At 42.6% G+C, this 22,476-nt stretch overlaps 1 protein-coding gene across 1 annotated transcript; it reads right to left on the bottom strand.

Annotated features, from left to right (window-relative positions):
* Positions 1 to 5,893: 5,893 nt before the first annotated feature.
* Positions 5,894 to 20,300, bottom strand: ARL6 (ARF like GTPase 6). The gene is made up of 8 exons (XM_082219787.1): positions 20,177 to 20,300; positions 18,636 to 18,786; positions 16,263 to 16,324; positions 15,280 to 15,348; positions 14,566 to 14,660; positions 10,583 to 10,712; positions 8,259 to 8,314; positions 5,894 to 6,585 (listed from the first exon to the last, which is right to left on the bottom strand). The coding sequence occupies exons 2-8, from the start codon at positions 18,756 to 18,758 to the stop codon at positions 6,560 to 6,562; spliced, it is 561 nt and encodes a 186-aa protein (XP_082075913.1). The 5' UTR covers positions 18,759 to 18,786; positions 20,177 to 20,300; the 3' UTR covers positions 5,894 to 6,559.
* Between the last annotated feature and the right edge of the window lie 2,176 nt (positions 20,301 to 22,476).

Raw genomic sequence — 22,476 nt, 5'->3', positions numbered from 1 at the left:
GTCTAATTTTAAATAAAATATAAAGTCAGAGAGAGCTATAACTGAATAGCAAAACTCTTTTATTCTAATTAAAAGCTACAAATATGTATTTATTTAGTAGCAATTCCTGCTATTCATTCAAATTAGTTACAGTGGTACCTCTGGTTACCTACTTAATTCATTCCGGAGGTCCGTTTTTAACCTGAAACTGTTCTTAACCTGAAGCACCACTTTAGCTAATGGGGCCTCCCGTTGCCGCTGCGCCACCGCCGCACAATTTCTGTTCTCATCCTGAAGCAAAGTTCTTAACCCGAGGTACTATTTCTGGGTTAGCGGAGTCTGTAACCTGAAGCGTATGTAAACTGAAGCATTTGTAACCTGAGGTCCCACTGTACTAGTATGCAGAAGCAAGCATCCATGCATATTTCCTTAATAGGGTCTGCTTTGACAAACATTGGATATCACCCTTCGCTATTCATGTGGTTTCAAATCCAGCTACATGCTGCATGCACTGGAGCCCTAAAGTTACGGAGAGAGAAGGGATGTCCTCAGAATTCCCCTTCCTCACCAATTGGGTTAGTGGCAAAAAAAAAAAAGGGGTGCAGGTTCATTTTATCAGGATGCCTTACTGTTAAACAAACACTTAGGACTGTGTTGCAGATAATGATAGTGTATAGTCTGTTGCTGTTGTTTTTAAACCCTTAAAGTGGTTTACAATCAAGTGGTATATAAATTTTCTGAAATAAATAATAGTTTATTGCAACCCAATTTTAGCTTCAGCCATGCTCTGTTACCACTAGCAGCAAAACATAGGATTTTGTATTAGGCCTCCAGCACACTCTGGGACAGAAAATCATGCTTTGGATCAATAGCACAGAAGAAAACATTTACCCAGATATGACATAAAAGGTTTTGGGTTTTACACAGGAAAAGTTAGTAAATGTGTAAACAGATTTGTCACAACCTAGAATTATGTTTCAACAAACAAAATTAAGGCAATACAAGCATTAAATTCATGGGTGCCTCTAGGCTGGCACTGTTTTATGGGAGAAATTAAAGCACATATCACAAGTTAGGATTCTATAATTAGAACATTCTGTCTTCCTAGTACAACAGATTTACTTTACCTTTTTTTTTTTTTTTTTTTTGCTTTTTGCAGTTAGGAAACTTGCTTCCTTTTAAAGACAGGTAGGCTGTGGCAGGCTGAGTTTTACAATGCTTCAAAATTGCCCACATGTTTAGTTGACTCAGACTTTTTTGTCCTTTGGAAAGCAAGGGTCATAACTGAACTTTTTACAGCAACACATTTCAAAACATAAACAGCTAATTCCAATTTATTTTTTTGGTCTAAACATAATTGTTCACTCAGCTTATGTATAAGGTTAAAATTCAATGCCAACATACTTCTGTGTTAATTACCTTTGGTGTTCAAATATGGACCATCTTGCCTGTGAGTCCTGGGTTGCAGACCTTTTCCACCTGCCTTCCTGCCTTGCAGACCTTTTCCACCTGGCCTGGGAGGGTGGAGCCCTGACTGATTGCAAGCTACAAAAGCTGAGGCTGATTGTTGATTGCTGAACAGACTCTTGGGCTGGAATGCTGTTTGGGGTTTTGTTTGTGTGGTTGTTGCTGGGGTTTTTTGTATCTTTATTTTAGATTTTGTTGTGATTTATGTGGAAATTGTTTAGTTTGGCTTTGTATTTTTAAATGTTTAATTTATTGTTGCTTCAGCTGCTTCAGGTCGTGGCGGATGTTCTCCTGGAGACACCTAGCTTGGTCGTCCTAGGGGATTTTAACATCCATGCCGACACGACCTTACAAGGGGCCGCTCGGGACTTCGTGGAAAGCATGGCCTCCATGGGGCTGTCCCTGAATAAGTCTGGCCCAACCCATAGCCGTGGACATGCCTTGGACCTGGTGTTTACCTCTATGGATGTTGGTGATCTGACACTAAGTAAAAGCGAAACGAAAGAAGTGCCATGGTCAGATCACTTCCTGGTGCAACTGGACTTCTCTGCGACCCATCCCCTCTGCAGGGAGGTGGGACCAATTCGGATGGTCCGCCCCCGCCACTTAATGGATCCAAATGGTTTCCAGAGAGTGGTAGGGGATGCTTTATCCCATGTTGATGGCCTTTCAGCTGATTCCCTGGTGGCCCGCTGGAATGTGGAGTTAACCAGGGCTATTGACTGTTTGGCTCCGAAGCGCCCTCTCCGATTGCATGGAGCCCGGACAGCCCCGTGGTTTTCCACGGATCTGAGGGCAATGAAACAATCGTTGAGACGGCTAGAGCGCCGGTGGCGGAGAACTCATTCCGAATCTGACCGGACACAGGTTAGAGCTCAACGTCGAGCCTACCAAGTGGCGATAGCAACGGCGAAGAAGAATTTCTTCACCGCCTCTATTGCATCTGCAGAAAACAGCAGCAGGAGACTTTTTCAGGTGGTTCACAATTTAGCGGAACCACCTGCAACATCGGGGCCCAGTACGGGCCACATGTTCTCCTGCAATGATTTTGCAAAGTTTTTTGCAGATAAAACCGCTCAGATTCGGGAAGAAGTAGACTCCACCGTGGGAGCAGGGCTGGGGCGGGAGAGTGCAAGAGTTCTGTCTGGTCAAGTTGAGTGGGATCAATTCCAATCTGTTGCCTCCGAGGATGTGGACAGGCTGCTTGGACGAGTGAAACCAACCACCTGTCTCCTGGATCCTTGCCCATCCTGGCTAATAAAAGCAAGCCGGGAAGGGCTGGGCGATGGGCTTCGTGGGGTGGTGAATGCTTCCCTCCGTGAGGGGGCCTTCCCAGACCCGCTGAAAGAGGCGGTTATTAAACCGCTTCTTAAAAAACCATCTCTAGATGCGGCCACGATGGCCAACTATCGCCCAGTCTCAAATCTTCCATTCCTGGGCAAGGTGATTGAGCGAGCGGTTGCCGAACAACTCCAGGCACGCCTGGAAGAAGCGGACCATTTGGATCCCTTCCAGTCGGGATTCAGGCCTCATCATGGGACTGAAACTGCCTTGGTCGCACTGGTTGATGATCTCCGGCGGGCTAGGGACAAAGGTGAGAGCTGTTTCCTAGTTCTGCTGGATCTCTCAGCGGCGTTCGATACCATCGACCATAGCATCCTTCTGGACCGTCTTGAGGGGCTGGGAGCTGGGGGCACTGTTATACAGTGGTTCCGCTCCTTCCTCCTGGGCCGTGTTCAGAAAGTGGTGGTGGGGGATGAGTGTTCAGACCCCTGGGCTCTCACTTGTGGGGTGCCTCAGGGTTCTGTCCTCTCCCCCATGCTTTTCAACATCTACATGCGGCCGCTGGGAGAGATCATCAGGAGGTTTGGGCTGGGTGTTCATCAGTATGCGGATGATACCCAGCTCTACCTCTCTTTTAAATCAGAACCAGTGAAGGCGGTGAAGGTCCTGTGTGAGTGTCTGGAGGCGGTTGGAGGATGGATGGCGGCTAACAGATTGAGGTTGAATCCTGACAAGACAGAAGTACTGTTCTTGGGGGACAGAAGGCGGGCAGGTGTGGAGGATTCCCTGGTCCTGAATGGGGTAACTGTGCCCCTGAAGGACCAGGTGCGCAGCCTGGGAGTCATTTTGGACTCACAGCTGTCCATGGAGGCACAGGTCAAATCTGTGTCCAGGGCAGCTGTTTACCAGCTCCATCTGGTACGTAGGCTGAGACCCTATCTGCCTGCGGACTGTCTCGCGAGAGTGGTGCATGCTCTGGTTATCTCCCGCTTGGACTACTGCAATGCACTCTACGTGGGGCTACCTTTGAAGGTGACTCGGAAACTACAACTAATCCAGAATGCGGCAGCTAGACTGGTGACTGGGAGCGGCCGCCGAGACCATATAACACCGGTCTTGAAAGACCTGCATTGGCTCCCAGTACGTTTCCGAGCACAATTCAAAGTGTTGGTGCTGACCTTTAAAGCCCTAAACGGCCTCGGTCCAGTATACCTGAAGGAGCGTCTCCACCCCCATCATTCTGCCCGGACGCTGAGGTCCAGCGCCGAGGGCCTTCTGGCGGTTCCCTCATTGCGAGAAGCAAAGCTACAGGGAACCAGGCAGAGGGCCTTCTCGGTAGTGGCGCCCGCCCTGTGGAACACCCTTCCAGCAGATGTCAAGGCGATAAACAACTACCTGACATTCAGGAGACATCTTAAGGCAGCCCTGTTCAGGGAAGTTTTTAACGTGTGATATTTTATTGTATTTTTGGTTCTTATGGAAGCCGCCCAGAGTGGCTGGGGAGGCCCAGCCAGATGGGCGGGGTATAAATAATAAATTATTATTATTATATTATTATTATTATTTTGTTATATTGGAGTTATGTATTTTTTTCATGCTTTAAGCCACACTGAGTACGGTTGAACTGTGGAAAGGTTGCATGCAAATTAAATTATGTATTTATGCATGTTTATTTGTTGTGATGCATATTTACAAGGACTCTGAACAGTGCCTTCTGTAGTAACATTCTGCTACGTGTTGCCCACTTTCCCCCCAATTTCTGTGTATCCCCCAAAGGTCAGAACTCTGTTCCAAATATCAGAAGAGAGTTTGAGAAGCATATACTAAGTTGTAACTGTTACCAAATGCCTTATTGGCTGGAGAGGGCAGGCAGGAACAGCTTTTATTATGAACATCTTTCCTATGCAGTAAGGAAAATACATTATTTTTTAAAACTGCATTAATATTATTATCCACAAAGAAAGAGTACTGAACACCACAAACTTATCCTTGGACCCAAAGACATGAGATAAGCTTGCAGTGCAGGGCAACTAGTTGCCACACTACACTTGCCCAGCTTTCAGAAGTTGGGTTGCATTGGTAGAAAGTGTTTATACCTTACTACTGTGCAGCTGTGCCAATGCAGTTACAAGGCTAAAAGGTGGGCAATGAAGACCACAGCAATGAGAGTGATTTGGTTAGTTTAATTCAACATACTATACATTAAGCACTAGTGAAATGTTAGCGTATGGCAGGGTTGAGCAGACTTCAAGCTTGTCAGATCTAATTTGGTGTTTTAGAAGAACATCAAGATCTGTAACAAGACCCAGGTGCAGAAGACATACTATTGGAATTAAAAAACAGGGCCTCTGAGCCTAGAGATATGTTTTCATTATCAGAACTGAACAGAGCTCAGTACATTCACACAAATTTCACTCCTGGTTACCTCAAGTTTTCTTCATTTCAGCAGCCTAATTTTATTTCAGCAGTGTAATTTAAGGAGAGAAAGGAACTTTATAGTTCTTTTCATTGTAAAGGGGCCAGAAACCCTTGTTAATTTACTGAAAAATACTGCATAAAGATCTACCATTGGATCCCCATCTACCATTATACCTCCATCTACTGCATCTTCTGTTCACCCCAAAATAGAAAACACAATACTTAATGATATACATAGTTCAGTGACCAGGTAAAATGAAGGACATAATTGTGACAAGTCCAGTAGCTAATCAAGCATCATACCAGTATATATAAGCTACAGGAAGGGAACACAATTTATATACCAACATATATTTGGTTACCTGCATTACTATTTTGGGTGTGGATTCAGAAACCAGATTCCCCACTGGCTGGATCTGGGACGGGGGCGAGGAAATCCATGCAAAACTATCTCACTTGAAGAGATCAGACATAATCAAAAGTAACCACAGGTTTGACGTACCTTTAAAATGTGCGAAGTTCAATAAGTTCACAAAATCATGTGTACATTAGACTGTTTTGAAGAGAGGACTGGAACTAGAACCTTCTCCTTTCATAGTAGGAAGCTCATCCAGAACCAACTGTACAGTGCTAAATAGATGGTTTTGGTCTAGCTTAGTTTAATGTACAGATTATGTATTGTATTAATGAATGAAATATTAGCATTAAAGGAACCAAGCAAAAAAATGAATAATACACTGCAAAGTTTTATAAAACAAAAAGATGATTTAATATGTGTAACAGACTATTTTAGTTCTTGGCTGATATTCAACGTATTATCTTAAAAGCACAGTAGGTATTTAGTAACATATTTTATTTATGAAAATATTGTTTCACTTCTTATAGAACACAATATAGTCCAGTACATATCAACAGTACATATTATTCATAAACATCCACAACTGCTTATAAAAATACAGGATTGCATGCAGGCTCGGAGTAAACGCATTCAACCAAATTTTTACTGAAATATGGTGTGTAAAATTTAAATAGCTGTTTTCTAAGCAAGAGAAAACTTTTACATTCTGGTAAAGGTCCATCTCACTGCATATTTTTGAATGAAACACTGTGGTGAGCACAATCAGGAAGTCAAATGTGATCTCTTGAGCCCCTAACTCAAAAATCCACCAGCATTTTTAGACTACATACAATGATTTTATTATTCTACCAAACCACATGTATTTTTTCCTTCAGTATGATGAATGTGCATTTGAGCTACTACATTTTGTTACAAAAATATTTATTATTTTTTTATTGGGCTTTTATAAAAGCCAACAGAAGAAAACAGACCTATAAAAAGTCTTCATCTTCAAGAGGTCATCATGTACATCTAGAAATTATCTTTATGACATTTTCATAACTCATTGGTTTTTCATGTCTTCATTGCCTGGATCTGATCTAGGTAAAACAAATAAAGTTGATGTTAAAATGCTGTTTTTATTTAATTACCGTATTTCTTGCTCTATAAGACTCACTTTTTCCCTCCTAAAAAGTAAGGAGAAATGTGTGTGGGTCTTATGGAGCGAATGCAGACTGCGCAGCTATCACAGAAGCCAGAACAGCAAGAGGGATTGTTGCTTTCACTGTGCAGCGATCCCTCTTGCTGTTTTGGCTTCTGAGATTCAAATTTTTTTTCTCTTGTTTTCCTCCTCCAAAAACTAGGTGCCTCTTGTGGTCTGGTGCGTCTTATAGAACGAAAAATACGGTATATTCGCCACAGAATTCTAGTACAGTGGTACCTCGGGTTAAGAACTTAATTTGTTCTGGAGATCCATTCTTAACCTGAAACTGTTCTTAACCTGAAGTACCACTTTAGCTAATGGGGCCTACCGCTGCCGCCGCTGCGCAATTTCTGTTCTCATCCTGAAGCAAAGTTCTTAACCCGAGGTAATATTTCTGGGTTAGTGGAGTCTATAACCTTGAAGTGTCTGTAACCTGAAGTGTCTGTAACCTGAGGTACCACTGTAGTATTAAGGCTTCTGAGCTATTTTATAGAGCCTTGAAATATAAACTATAACCTGCGCCTCCTTCATAGAAATGTTCTTATGGATCAGCACTACAGTGTGTAAACATGGATCTTCACACAGCCAATATACTAAATGGTGCTTCTCTGCCTCTCATCTTTTAGTCTCTGCTGACATCTAGCGGTGTATTTTAAATAAAACACTGTACTCAACTAAGGCCAAAGCTTAGAGCAAAGCTTCTAAAAAGCATGCAAAAGAGCTTGCCACTCTATGTAAACCAGTAATTTCCTATAAGAATATTCCATTCCAAAACAGTGATCATTGGAATAAAAATAAATGTTGATTATATAAATTAATTTATTTACTAAATAATGTGTTATGGGGCAACCCAGTCAGATGGGTGGCATTTAAATAATAATAATAATAATAATAATAATCATCATCATCATCATCATCATAATAAATTAAATGAAGAGAGACAGTATCACTATTAAAGCCCAAACAATGGTAGATATTAAACATTAATTATGATAACTTACACCAAAGGATAGTGGAGGATAATAATGTGGGATGCTTGAATGCTGCATAAAACTTCTCAAGACTCATTCAGTCAACGAGAGCAGACAGCGAGAATGAGACTTGAAAATGCAATTATCTCTAGACCTAGAAATCATCTAGTCATTTTGAAAATTCTCTGGTATGCACAGCATAAAAGCTGCCATATTTTACTAAATGCTTTAGCTTTTTGTAATCTACATCATAATGCTACTTGCTTTCTGTTGTAAACAAATAAAAGAATCATACATTCCACGCTTATAGCATTGTACTCAGACCACAAGCACTATTTCTTAGTCTTAATTTAGGAGTAACAATACTGTCCATATATTTGCTTAATTTAAATGGGAAGTTTTAAAGGGAGGTATTTTTGCTAAAAATATAAAGTGTAACACACAGGGATCCAAATAGCCAAGTTTGATGAGTATACTCACTGTGTAATCTGATCTGATAGCAAAAATAGATTGAGGGAAAAGCAAAATGAAATGACAGAAAAGACTACAAAATGAATGGAAAAGGGAAGCTGGTAATGCAAAGCATGATGAAATGTACCTTGAAGCCAGTCTACACCTTCTTGCAAACCTTCTCCTTTAAGAGCATCACTAGCACTAAAATGAGAAAAAAAAAACATTTTTTAATGGCACAAAAAAAAACCTAATGAAAAAAGTGTTTACATTTTCTACAGTTAGTTAAGATCAAATCATAGCCACAGAAGAATATTTATTGTTAGTGTATGAAGATAGTACATAGCACAGACCAACATGAAAGATGCTGAGATGCTTAGTTGCTGCCTGAAGCAGCAAACCTCAATTTCCTCTTTCTTTCAACCACTTGCAATAAAACAAAATCTAACATGACACCATCACGTTCAGTTTCCCTGCCCTATAAGGAATGCCTAACAAAGTGGAAGCAGTGTTTGCAGTGTCTGGAAGAGAATACAAAAAGTTAAGTGAATTCGCAAGATCCTCACAAATCAATGGGAATATATGAGAAAATAAGACTATAAGGGCTGTAGCAGCAGTAGAGAAGTAACTATAAGTGCTCCATTTCTTAAAATATTTCTGTCATTACCGACCCCTCTCTCTTTCCTCTGGCTCTGATCTCTTCCTCTCTTTGGCTCCCTTGATTCTGCCTACTATTTCATCTGCCTCTTCCCTAAAGTCTTTACTACAGAGGTAAGGAACCTTTGGGCCATTGGCCATCTTTGTCCACTAGGAGGTCCAATTTAGCCCACAAGGCCACTTTTCCCAAACCACACCCACTCGATGATCAGCTGATGCCACTGGTGACATTAGCTGATGGACAAGAGGACAGGGTTTAATGCTGCTTTGGCTGCATGCCCTGTGCCCACCAGTGAATTGGATTGCTCAGATAAAGCAGCAGGATTTAATCTTCACTCATCAGCTGATGAGTAGGGGAATAAAGCCTTTTGCAAAAGCACTGTTTGAAGTAAGAAGAGTTTGGATTTGATATCCTGCCTTTCACTCCCTTTAAGGAGTCTCAAAGCGGCTAACATTCTCCTTTCCCTTCCTCCCCCACAACAAACACTCTGTGAGGTGAGTGGGGCTGAGAGACTTCAGAGAAGTGTGACTGGCCCAAGGTCACCCAGCAGCTGCATGTGGAGGAGCGGAGACGCGAACCCGGTTCCCGAGATTACAAGGCTACCGCTCTTAACCACTACACCACACTGGCTCTCAAGAGCTAGACTAGTTCAGCCATCCTCAACCTGATGCCCGCTAGCAGGGGCTGGTGATTGTTGTAGTCTAACAACATCTAGCAGGCACCATGTTCAGAAAGTTTCTTCTAGATCCAGGGAGAGGATAGCTTAGACGAAAAAGAAGAGTTTGGATTTGATATCCCACCTTTCACTCCCTTTAAGGAGTCTCAAAGCGGCTAACATTCTCCTTTCCCTTCCTCCCCCACAACAAACACTCTGTGAGGTGAGTGGGGCTGAGAGACTTCACAGAAGTGTGACTGGCCCAAGGTCACCCAGCAGCTGCATGTGGAGGAGCGGAGACGAGAACCCGGTTCCCGAGATTACAAGGCTACCGCTCTTAACCACTACACCACACTGGCTCTCTAGAAACTTGTGCTTCTCCTTTAAACAGGCAAGTGGAGAGGTAAGTGGATGGCAGCAGGGTAGCTAGGGGACTTCTTTCCCGCACCCCACTGCAGCTGCCACCAACTACCTGTTCTTAAAGAGGAAGTATTAGCTTCTTCAAACAGAGGTTTTGCAAATAATTTAAGGCAGCCCCCATGCTCACGTTTCAGCCTCCAGAAGCAGAGTGGGGGGGGGGGGGAAACCAACTTCTCTGTTTCTCATCCTGCACAAGCCTGACGTAAGCTGAAATGTTGCACACTCGCCAACAAGTTAGTGAAAATATAACTTTCCAAATAATAGCAATCTATGCCTTTGTCATTGCCCACAGTCTTCTGGAGCAGGTGGATTTTTTTGGGGAGGGGGTGCATAAGGGCTGCAGGCGGAGGTGAGGAAGGAGAAATATCATTGCTTCAGCGAGTCTTTTCCACTGATGGGCAAACACAGCTTGATCCCACCGACTGTTGCTCTACATCAAGCAAATGGCAAGCTGTGATTTGCTAACACTGGTAGCTTTCCAGAAGTATTCCAAGATGCTGAGATTAATAAGATTCTGTCAGTTTCTTGGTTTATCTTAGAAAAACAACCCTGCAAATTCAAACACCAATCTTCTACAAATAGATATTACCTTTATACAACTGTGTAACATGACACTGATTACAGCTTGCTTTTGGAATCAGTATTTGTATACTGGTTATCACAGAGTTTTCTTCACTCAATATAAGCATTAGTAACTTAAAACTAATTTTAGTACAAAATGAAAGTAAGCCAATTTTACCAGATATGCCATGGCTTGTCTTTGATGTTCTCCAAAGCCAATAACTGAGATACTTTTACTGATGACACAGCAAACCTGAGGTCCATCTTGTTTGCAAAGAACAAAATTGGTATTCTTCGGTGTTTAAGATCTAGGAGTAACATAACGTTTCATTAATCCATTCATATTTTATATAAACACATTTTTACAAGGCGGCAATATGCCTAAACTGCTCACCTGTCAATGCCATCTTTTGAAGGTTTTATCCTACTAAGATAGAGACACTGGGCCATGGCATCTCTGGTGCATGTTTCAGTACAGTTCCGAAAGTACCCACCCCCAAAGATGTATGTCTAAGGCTGCAAAGTTTATAATTAAGCTAAGTCCCTATGCACTGTCATATCCTTACTGTTTTTAAGTAAGTGTTTCATTAAGGAGCTCTTCTTTCAAACTTAACCACAGAAGCTGTAGATATGATACAGGGTTTCAAACTCTCCTATGAGATTGTGGCACATTTGCATGCAGCAAGAATGTAACAAGATATATGAACTGACCAAAATAAGCTTGTTGTGGATTATATCTAGCAAGTACTAAAAGCAGGGAATTATTTTTAAAAACAAAGAGACGCTGAGCCTGCCTGGGAGCCATGTCATCTGCCCTGCTAGTCAGTTTTACTGAGCTCTCAGCATGCGTGTAGCTGCAACTGCTCATTAGAGAGGAAAAGGCACATAAGAAGAGACACTTCATGTAGTAGTAATAGTAGTATTACTTCACATAGGCAAGGATTCGATTCTTGTTCTGAAAAAAGATTCTGGGGCTGAGGTCTGATCATGGTTAAAGTTGCACTTGAAGACAAATTAGTGAAGATATTCCAATCAATAATACAGAATCAGGAAAATTATTTGACAAGAAAAACCCTAAAATCTAGTTCATAGCTTTGCAGTCAATATATACAGTACAGGGTACAATATATCATAAATATTCCATACAATCAGTAACAATTTCATCAACATCAATCTTACTTCATGGTTTTTATTAAGTCTACTAACATCAGAGAAGTTACTTCCATAGATGTAAAATAACTATATTATAGAATAGAAATGCAACCATATATATGGCAGTATTCTGTTACTTACAGCTGTTGCTGAAGGCATCTATTTTTAATATAAAAGCCAAATCCTATCTCCAGTGTAGTTTTTAATCTAAGCTTTGAAAATACAGATCTGTCGCTACTCCTGAATTATACAGTTATTAGATTATTCCCCCGCCCAATTTCAATGTTCAGTCAGATCAAAGTGAATTATTTCAGCAACTACACTGGACCCATCCCATGTAACATAACAATTTATGATTTGTGAAAAACATTTATGGGAGGCTCAGTAACACACCGCTGATATCTACACAGTATGGTTAGGTTATGCAGCCTAACAGTAGTTTTCCCTCTATAGATATTTTTCAAATTAATATATACAGGGAACATTACATTTATTATATTTCTATACATGAATCAATTTCTCCTCTAAAAAACAAAGCCACTGTTTTCTCTCACAGTAAGTATAGCATAAGCTCCCTTCACACTTCAGCCTCCTCACGAAGCTTGCATGACTTCTCAGGAGGAAAAACTTTGCATGTGTAGACTTCTATCTGCAAATGTTTTCAATGAATTTTTGGAACCATGCATGATTGGGATTCCAGAATGAATGGATGGATGTAGGCTTTCCCTTACAGGTGTCCAAACAGACATAAGGGGATTAGCTGAGGAGTCACGCAAGCTCAGGATGGTGCCGGAGATGCATATTTGCAGTCCCTTCTTATGTGTGAAGAGGGCTGGAGAGATGTGTCTCAGGCCCAACCTGAAGGTATTTGCCTTGTTGGTGCAAATTGTCGGAAACCAATACAGTAGTGCCCCGCAAGACGAATGCCTCGCAAGACAAAAAACTCGCTAGACGAAAGGTTTTTTCGTCCGCGATTTGCCTCGCAAGACGAATTCCCCTATGGGCTTGCTTCGCAAGACGAAAGCCCATAGGGAAATCTCCGGGGACCTCTTTTAAATGCTAGCGGTGGGGAGCAAAGCCTTTCCCCCCCCTCCGGCCTTCAGAAGAGGTCCAGGAAGGCTGGCGGGGGCCAAAAGGCTTTGCTCCCCAGCGCCAGCATTTTAAAAGCAGTCCGGGATAGCAGGGAAGCGCTTCCTGCTATCCCGGACGGCTTTTGAAGGCAGGAGAGATCCGCGAAGCCTGGGCGCGCTGCGCACAGGCTTCGGCATGCCGGCAAGTCTCCGCCAGCAGCGGCAGAGCTGCCGCTGCTGGCAGAGAGATCCGCGAAGCCTGGGCGCGCTCCGCGCAGGCTTCGGCATGCCGGCAACTCTCCGCCAGCAGCGGCAGAGCTGCCGCTGCTGGCAGAGAGATCCGCGAAGCCTGGGCGCGCTGCGCGCAGGCTTCGGCATGCCGGCAACTCTCCGCCAGCAGCGGCAGAGCTGCCGCTGCTGGCAGAGAGATCCGCGAAGCCTGGGCGCGCTGCGCGCAGGCTTCGGCATGCCGGCAAGTCTCCGCCAGCAGCGGCAGCGCTGCCGCTGCTGGCAGAAAGGTCCGGGATGCCTGGGCCGGACAGCTTTTGAAGGCAGGCGGGGGGAGCAAAGACTTTCGCCCCCGCCAGCCTTCAGAAGAGGTCCAGGACCTGTTCCGAAGTGGGGAGGGGGGGCGGGGACACCTGGCCCCGCCGCCCCACTTTGGAAAGCTCTTCCGAAGTGGGGAGGGGGGTCGGGGACACCTGGCCCCGCCGCCCCACTTCGGAAAGCTCTTCCGAAGTGGGGAGGGGGGTCGGGGACACCTGGCCCCGCCGCCCCACTTCGGAAAGCTCTTCCGAAGTGGGGAGGGGGGGGCGGGGACACCTGGCCCCGCCGCCCCACTTCGGAAAGCTCTTCCGAAGTGGGGAGGGGGGTCGGGGACACCTGGCCCCGCCGCCCCACTTCGGAAAGCTCTTCCGAAGTGGGGAGGGGGGTCGGGGACACCTGGCCCCGCCGCCCCACTTCGGAAAGCTCTTCCGAAGTGGGGCGGGGGGCGGGGACACCTGGCCCCGCCGCCCCACTTCGGAAAGCTCTTCCGAAGTGGGGAGGGGGGTCGGGAACACCTGGCCCCGCCGCCCCACTTCGGAAAGCTCTTCCGAAGTGGGGAGGGGGGTCGGGAACACCTGGCCCCACCGCCCCACTTCGGAAAGCTCTTCCGAAGTGGGGAGGGGGGTCGGGAACACCTGGCCCCGCCGCCCCACTTCGGAAAGCTGTTCCGAAGTGGGGCGGGGGGCGGGAACACCTTCTGAAGGCGGGCAGGGGGCGAAAGTCTTTGTCCCCCCGCCTGCCTTCCCAGGGGCTTTTAAATCGCCTCCGCGATTTTAAAATGCCGCCCGCCAGCATTTTAAGATAGCCCCGCACAGCGGAGAAGTCCTCCGCTGTCCCAGGGTTTTTTAAAATGCTGGGGGTGGGAAGAAAAGCCCTTGTCCCCCCCCCCAGCCTTCAGAAGACAGACTGTCCCCGGACCTGGTCTGAAGGTGGTTTCCCTAGGAGCGCATTAATTGATTTTCAATGCATTCCTATGGGAAACCGTGCATCGCAAGACGAAAAAACCGCAAGACGAAGAGAATTGCGGAACGAATTAATTTCGTCTTGCGAGGCACCACTGTATAGTAAAATCTTTTACTGAATTGCCCACAAGCTGTTACAGCACATTAAGTTTAGGGGACAAATTGAGAGTTTAAAATTTATGCAAGTTCAATTGATCTCTTATTTCTGAAATTTGTTCTGGTATCCTTATATTAAATTAATTTCATCTTGAATTATACTTGTGATACTCCGATTAACAGAAAATATACTGAAATCTTTATTCCAGTTATCTACTGGGGAGAAAAACAAGGAGGTTTTATATGCAAATACAAAGTTACCAAGAAAATAGTTGTTTTATGTGAAAGGCATATAGTAGGAATAGAACTGAGTGAATGATAAAGGATCTTCTCACCTGGATGATTCATGAGAGTGTCAAGTTCTTCTTTGGCCACAACCATTCTTAGTGTGTCATTGCTATCAATGACAAAAATAATGGCCTGGCAATCTCTGTGTGTTATAGAAAGCAAAGAAGCAAATTAGATGCTTCCTAAAATGTTGAGTAACAAAACGAATTATCAGAATCCAACTTCAATGTGTTGTGTGTTACTATACTAACTGGTTGCAGCATATTCCTTCTAGATTCTTAGAAAAAACATTATGTTCCATATGGTGGAACTCAAGCTATTTTCAAAACAGACATGAATCTTTGCTTAGATTTATAACCACAGTATTTCTAAAGCAAGGCGGACCAACTTTTCATATCAAGTGAGCTGCAAGAGTACTTCAACATGGAACCTAGTGCCCTGCAGATGTTTTGAACTCCAATTCCCATTATGGTTGTGCTGGCTGGAGCTGGTAGGAATTGTAGTAAAAAAATCTGCAAGGTATGAGGTATGAGGCTGCTGTAAACACTAGTTAACTTAAAATTAATTACGCATAAGTATTAATTTTTTTATTTTGCAAGCCTATGAATATTATCTTAAGTCACAACAGAAGTATCATTATCATATTTTGCAATTACTCCCAGTCACCTTCATAAATTTCATACAGAAATGATGAGAGACTTGTAGTTTCTACATATGTACAAATACTGCAAATTTCAGTCTCACAATAAAAAAGAACTTACTTGTAGTAGTGTTCCCAAAGATTTCTGTATCTACCTTGACCCGACATATCAAACACAGTGAATGACAAACTATAAACAAAAATATATATAAAATTAAAACTGAAATGCTTTTATGGCTATGTACAATTATTACCCAGTCTACTGAACATAGTAGCGCTTACTTCTGACTCGTTATTGAAACGCTTATTGATATGCTTTTGGTAACAGAAAACTTCATATTAACTTGTATGCCAACACATCATATTCAATTAAATATAAAAACTGGATACTTAAAAAACAAAAAAGTAACTATTGATTCTTAAGCCAACGGTTGAATTCAAATAGCACTAAGGAGATCACTCTCTCTACCCCCTACACTCTATTCTGGGGGTTCTCCCAACCCCCCAGAGCTGATTGGTGGGGTATAGCTTCATTGCACTAGGAAGGCTAATCATGCTGGCTCCCACTAGTGCAACTATTTATTTTCTGACTAAGTAAATTGTTTGAGTGAACTCAGTGAGACTTACCACTAAGTAAACATGCTGATACCAGGACTAATTAGGCCTGGGGCCCAGAGGTATCCCACCCTTGCTATAATGCAAGACACTCTTGAAGTTGAGGCAACTTTCAGAAGCAATTTTATTATGGCATGGGGCACGTTGTTCAAACAGAAAAGTCAACAGGCTTCAACCTGTGAGCTGCTTGGCTCCTGGACAATGTTTTCTTTTAAATCTAGTTAAAGAGACTCTCCAACACTTAAAATCATTAATATGAAAGGCACAAAATTTCAACAGTACCACTGAAATATGAGACCTTTTCAACAAGAAAGCTGTCTTAGCAATTTGTGATCCCTTCCCCAGAGGCTTGTCACAATGACTACATATAGAATTACATCCCCATGCCAAATCAAATGTTATAGTTAATGCAGCCTATTAGAAAGACAATTCTCTTGTCTAATACATAATTATATAGAATATAAACATAATGAAATAAAAGGGTCTTACCTAGATGTCTTAAATTTTTCTACACTGAATCCTATCGTGGGAACAATATCTTGAGTTTGAGCCTTCAAAAGAAAACAAAATTGTCTTTAAAAATTCATGTTCAATTTTAATACTAAAAATCAGTAATATATTCTCTTGATCCAAATAAATAATAGTTTAAAATGTCACGTGGCATCATATATTTCCCCCTCGTGGCTCACTATGGCTCATTCTCATCATGCTAAACTAATGCTGGCTAAGTATGTGAAGAGCTCAGAATATACTAAAATGCTATATACATGCTAAGTAGCAGTACTGTGGATATTTAGCTTATTTAAATCAGTTATTTAATGCAGTATGATGTTTGTGTTGGCAGCAGAGAACAGTAGTACCAATACCTAAACAGGCAACCTATGGATACTGCAGGAATACACAAGCTTTTAAGAAACATTGGATGGTAAATGATCCCTGGATGGTTAAGTCCAGTCAAAGGCGACTATGGGGTACAGTGCTCATCTCACTTCAGGCCGAGGAAGTCAGTGTTTGTCTACATACAGCTTTCCGGGTCATGTGGCCAGCATGATTAAACTGCCATTTACCTTCCTGCTGCCGTGGTAACCTATTTATCTACTTGCACTGATATGCTTTAAAACTGCTAGGTTGGCAGAATCTGGCACAAAGCAACGGGAGCTCACCCTGCTGTGCGGAATTGAACTGCTGCCCTTCTGATCTGCAATCCCAAGAGGCTCAGTGGTTTAGACTACAGTGCCACCTGCTTCCTTATTGGATGGTGTAAGACAGCAGGTACATTTTGTTGGATCCAAACTTAGTGATACATAAGAGAAGACTCATTAAAATAAACCATGACCAGGGTTTTCTTGGTCCTCTCCTCTCTCCATAAAACATGGCTCTTCATTCAGCAACATATTGCAATCCCCAAAATGTATAGTTTTGTGGAGTAGCACGGGGATGGCAACTGCTTTGCGAAGGGGACCTGAAAATGCTGCAATGCATGCAGAGCTCAGCCCATGACCTTTGTACAGTTTGCACATAATGCTCAGTTAAACCATGGCTAAGTGTGAACGAGCAAGCATGCAGAGCGAAAATAATAGCTACTTTGCTCCTTCTCTGCTATCTGGAGCTGAGCCAAGGTTTGATTTAATGTTACATCCAAACCCAGTCTTCTGGTTTGTCTCCCCCAAACAAATCATGAGCGGTAAACTAAAAGCAAACCTTGGCTACAGTTTGCAATTTGTTTGGAATGAGACAAGCCACGAGTGAAGTTTGAACATAATACAACAAAAGAGAGTTTAGTTGCAGGAAGCATGGCAGAGCAAAACCAGGGAGGAGCAAAGAGGCCACAACTCTTGCTCCAGAGAGAAGATGCATGCTTGCTTGCTCATACTTAGTCATGGTTTGGCTTAGCATTTAGGTGCTAGCACGGCTAGTGACTAAGTACTTAATGTTTTCAATCTAATATGGCTTAACAAAAATAAGTGTGACCTTTCTGTACTAGTTGAAAGTAACAAACCAGTATGCTAATGTTTTGCTTATAGTTGTTTAACACAATAAGTTTTTGCTGAAATCATGTCAAAGCATAATATTACCTTGAAAAGACCTTAATGATATATTTATTCTTGCCCTGCATTTAGAGCCGAGGTATCACAGATACTATTTAAGGAAAAGCTATTTAAAGAAAGCTATAATAGCATTTAAGTAACATATACATATCTGCATGTGTGCAAAAGGGTATGTATGTATAAACAGTATTAATATCCTAAGCACTAGTTGATTAAACTTAAATTTGTTTACAGGCCATTGTGAAAACCCAAACATGGGCAGCATAAATCATGTATTTCCAACTATACAATGGATGCCTCATATTAGATCTTAATAAATTCACTTTTAATCTCTGCTATTTCTGAAATATATCCCCTGAGAAAAGGCGTGGGATAGTAATGTTTAATATTTTTATTTAATTCATTTTTCTGAGGTCTGCTCTGCTTTTCTATATTAAAACCACTAAAGAGGTTTCCTTTCTTCTTCATTAGATGGGTAAAATTACAATTCTGAACACACTTCCTGGAGAGTAAAGCCCCTTTGAATAGCGGAATTTCTTCTGAATAAACATTGATAGGGTCCTGAAAATCACACAATAGGACTACCTAAGAAATTGTACAAGCAGTTTAGAATTATACATCATATCAAAAACGAAAAATAATGTGATCTACTTCCAAAAGAGAAAACAGTGTATAAAGATGAATGCCATCTTAAACATTAGTATTTCAATATGGTACAAATTAAATCTTTCTATACATGTATCCAAATATGAGCATTATCTTTACTACAAGATTTGGCAAACAAGCGGGTAACATACTAAAAAGGACTACTTACATTAGATGGTTTTAGCTTGTTAATAATTGTTGTCTTGCCACTATTGTCCAACCCAAGGCACAGAACATGAACTTCTTTCTTCTTCAGACCAAGCCAGCCTGCTAGCTTGTCAAATAATCCCATAATTTTGATATAATGGCACAGTCAACACCTGTGTTTGCAAATAATGTCTACTTAGAACAGTTGAAATTACTGTAGATGGACATGGAAGGCAAAAGTCTTCAGATGCTTAATACATATGTACATACAAATTCCCAAGAGAAAATGTTTTCAATCTGTGTCAGCAGGTTGGTTAATTTAAGCAAGTAGAAGATAAGCTGATTATTTGGCAAGTGTCTCTTGCCAAAGCAGCCTGGCTGCTTATCGCTCTGTCTAACGTATCACTCTTTAGTTCAATGGATACCTGCATTATCACAGATAGATTATTTTGTGCAACCAGGTTAGTGGATTCATTTACAATGATATCTAATGCAATTGACATTGCAAATTCTCTCTGTTTTACATTTTAAATCCTGCCCCCTTTCACATTTTGAAGGATAACGGAGTTTTAGTTCTTGTACTATTTTTTGGAAAGTGCAATTCAGGCTGGTTTGCCTTTCTTTATATGCGAACTGAATTTCTCCCCCATTCCTAGTATTCAAAAGAAAGAAAGAAAAAAGCAAGGCCCACTGAATTCATTGGGGCTTAACCCATTTGTAAGAAGGGATGGGGGCTGCTCCCTTTTTATGCAATACTGCACAAACCTGGTGAACATCCAGTCAACTTGGTGGTAGCTTCTTCCAAGGAGACGTGAACAGGACTGGCTTGTAAACAGGAGGGTGAAGAGCTCCTGCCCACAAGCCATATCACATGTGTGTGTGCTTGTGTGTGTCCCCTCCATCCCTCAGAAGCTACTCAGGTGAGGGAAGCAGAACCACCTGAGAGGCAGAGGTGAGGAAGGGCACCTACAAAGGTGGCTTTCCCTGCGGAGTTCCTCCATCCTGACTTGCTAAGAGGCTTCCTGACTCAGCCCAGGTGCCAGAATCATAGAATCTGTACGGTGGGAAGAGGTTGCTGTGGCCAGAGTGGTGTTCTTGTTTAGGTCTGGCCAAAACACACACACACACACACACACACACACACACTGGAAAAACAAGTGCGGCCCCAACTAAAGAAGAATGGCAACTTAACCTGATGGAATATGCATAGCTTGCAGATTTAACATGTAGAATAAGAGAACAAGAAGGACATATGTTTAGAGAAGATTGAAAAATGTTTCTTGAATATATGGGGGGGTGTAGTGTTAAGTTGTGGGCGAACATGTCAGACGACACAGTCAAACTGCTCCTAGGATAAAAGCCATTAATAATACTAGAGTTCATAACTGTTCTCTGCCTGACAAGAGAACGGCGCACCCACCAACCCCCCCCCCCGGCACAGGTTCAGGCTGACCCCTGAGGGACAAGCCGTCGAAGCCTCCACCCGCGCATGCTCCCCTCGCCCCCTATTTGCTCTCGTCTAAGGGAGAAACAAAACGCCCAACCGCCGCCGGCGCTACTCACGAAGGGGAACGCAGCCTCCGCCGCCGGCCAGGCCTTGGAAGAGCGAGCCCCTCCCGCGCGCACACTCTCCCGACGCCTGCGTCGTTGCCTAGGAGACCGAATCGACGCATGAGCCACGCCCTCCACGACGTGAGCTCCACAATGCTCATTATTCTGATACTCTCGACAGCCTTCCGTGACGTCAGTGGATTGTATTGGCTGGATGGGCGGGGGGGAGGGAAGAAGGGAGGAAATCGCCCACATAGACTCACACAACCTGCCCAATGTTCAGTTTCTGGAATTGTCTGTTTCCCCCTTTCTGTCTGGAGGGAAGTGTGAGTTACCTATAGAGAGCAATGCTGAAGAAGTGCTGTAACTGAGCAGCAGCAAATACAGGTCTGGCTCATGCATTGTCTAATTTTGATCATAGTTCGTGTGATGTCTTGGCTGCCACTTTATATTGAGTAGGGAAGAAGAGATGTTCCTGCCAAAGCATAGCTACGTTGAATTTGTGAATTTAAGCGGCTCTTACTTCAGCCGCAGGAAGACAAAAAACCATTTTTACAGATATTTCAGGGGTTGTATCTTCAAAAATTGGTGAGATACTCTATACTTTCTTATCTCTATGAGCATGGCAACCCCTGAGGTATATGACAACAAAGAGGTACAGCATTTAAAAAAAAAAGAAACCCCTACTGCCGCATGACACTTCCGGTTCCTATCAAAATGCTCCATGTGCAGGGCTGGAGTGTTGGAAGGAACCAATGCAACATTTTAAATAAAACAAGCAGGATCCTCTTCGTTGACGTGATAAAATCTTACTGACACAACTTCCAGAAAGATAGCTGTATTATGACCTGCTTATTATTATGGCATAAACTGTCATGGCTTACTAAGGATAATGCATCTGATGAAATGGACTCTGGTCTAACAAAGCTTATGTTCTGGTTTTATTTGTGTATTAAATTTAGACTCCACTGCCCCTACACAAAATTCAAAGGGCCATACATAGTTTCCAAGCCTCATAAGAAGCCCGTCAGACAGGCTAGGCCAAAAGGGGCTGACTGGCCCAAGATCATTTGCTGGATCTGCCAGAGGACATTATTTCATCCAGGCAAAAGCACTCAAGGTGGACCATAGAGCAGGACAAGTGAGAGGTGTTGCCTGGGAAGAGACCTCCTGAGGAAAAGAGAGGGAGGCATGGAGGGCCATATTCAGTTCTCAGACCTGAGGTCCTCCGCAAGAACTAAGGGACCTTTGCCCTCCATGTAAAAAAACAACAACTAAGCACCACGTTGTGTTGACTTACCAGACTCAGTTTTTACATTCATATGGGTAGTATAAAAGAGAACTGTTGTAAAAGTTTTAGTGGAAGTGCAAAGCCTAATATGGACAAATTTGCTCAGGGTATAGGTAACCTATAAAGCACTGCAAATATATTAGGGAACGTAAATACATTCAGAAATACCAGGCAGACTATCAGAATTATCTTCATGTACAAATCTGAATTAAAGTGTAGGGAGCTTCCTTTTCATCCAAAATTCCAGATTAGGCCTACATTCTTAAAAAATATAATCTCCTGAGCTCAGAAATATAATGCAAACAGAGCCCATTAGGGTTCTGTCTCTGAATCCAGTTTCTCTTCAACTGTTTTTTTGACAGATGCTGTGACAGCACAATTATAAATAGCCAATACATGAATTACTGAGTTACATCTGGAACCAGCAGTGTGGTCTTAAACAGATTGACTTAGAAGGAAGCCCTTCAAAGTTAACTGTAAGGTATTCCTAATAAGAATGCTTAGGACTGCAGCCTCTGTCTCTACTAAATCATTTTGGGACTCTCTCTTTTCTTTCTCTTTAGTGGGTAATGATATACAAATTTAATAAACCAAACTACTACATTTATCGTCTGGTCCCTTTTTGTAAAACAGGGGTTCCAGAACTGTGGTTCGTCAACCATCAGTGGTCCGTAAGCTTCATTCAAGTGGTCCATAGCATGTCTGTGGATTTAATGCACATCCATGGCATCAAATGTTCATATTGATTTTTAATTGTATTTTTATAGCTTATTTTATTTCTTATAGTCTTACTGCATTACAATTTGAATTTTTATGTACTGAAGTTCTCACCCTGGGCCACCAGGGAGATACTGTAGATAGTTATGCAAATAAGGGATCGAAAGTGACGTTCAGTGATTGGATAGTTTTAGAAAATTGTTACAGTTACATTGTACTGGAGCTCTATATAAGCAGGCTCATTGAACCCTTCAGTTCCGTTCTGTCCCGGCCTGTGAATAAACAAGAGGTGTTTGAAGAATCG

Source organism: Podarcis vaucheri, assembly GCF_965113315.1.
Source record: "Podarcis vaucheri genome assembly, chromosome: 4".
Taxonomy (NCBI): Eukaryota; Metazoa; Chordata; class Lepidosauria; order Squamata; family Lacertidae; genus Podarcis; species Podarcis vaucheri.
Note: the sequence above shows the minus strand (reverse complement) of the source record. Positions and strands in the feature narration are given on the sequence as shown.

Excerpts from the sequence above, each read along its gene's own strand:
- ARL6 (XM_082219787.1), bottom strand. The coding sequence starts at position 18,758 with ATGGGATTATTTGACAAGCTAGCAGGCTGGCTTGGTCTGAAGAAGAAA. Across the intron at positions 15,349-16,262 it reads GAAAAATTTAAGACATCTAG|TTTGTCATTCACTGTGTTTG; the intron begins GTAAGACCCTTT and ends TTTTGTTTATAG. Across the intron at positions 6,586-8,258 it reads AGGTGTAGACTGGCTTCAAG|ATCAGATCCAGGCAATGAAG; the intron begins GTACATTTCATC and ends TGTTTTACCTAG.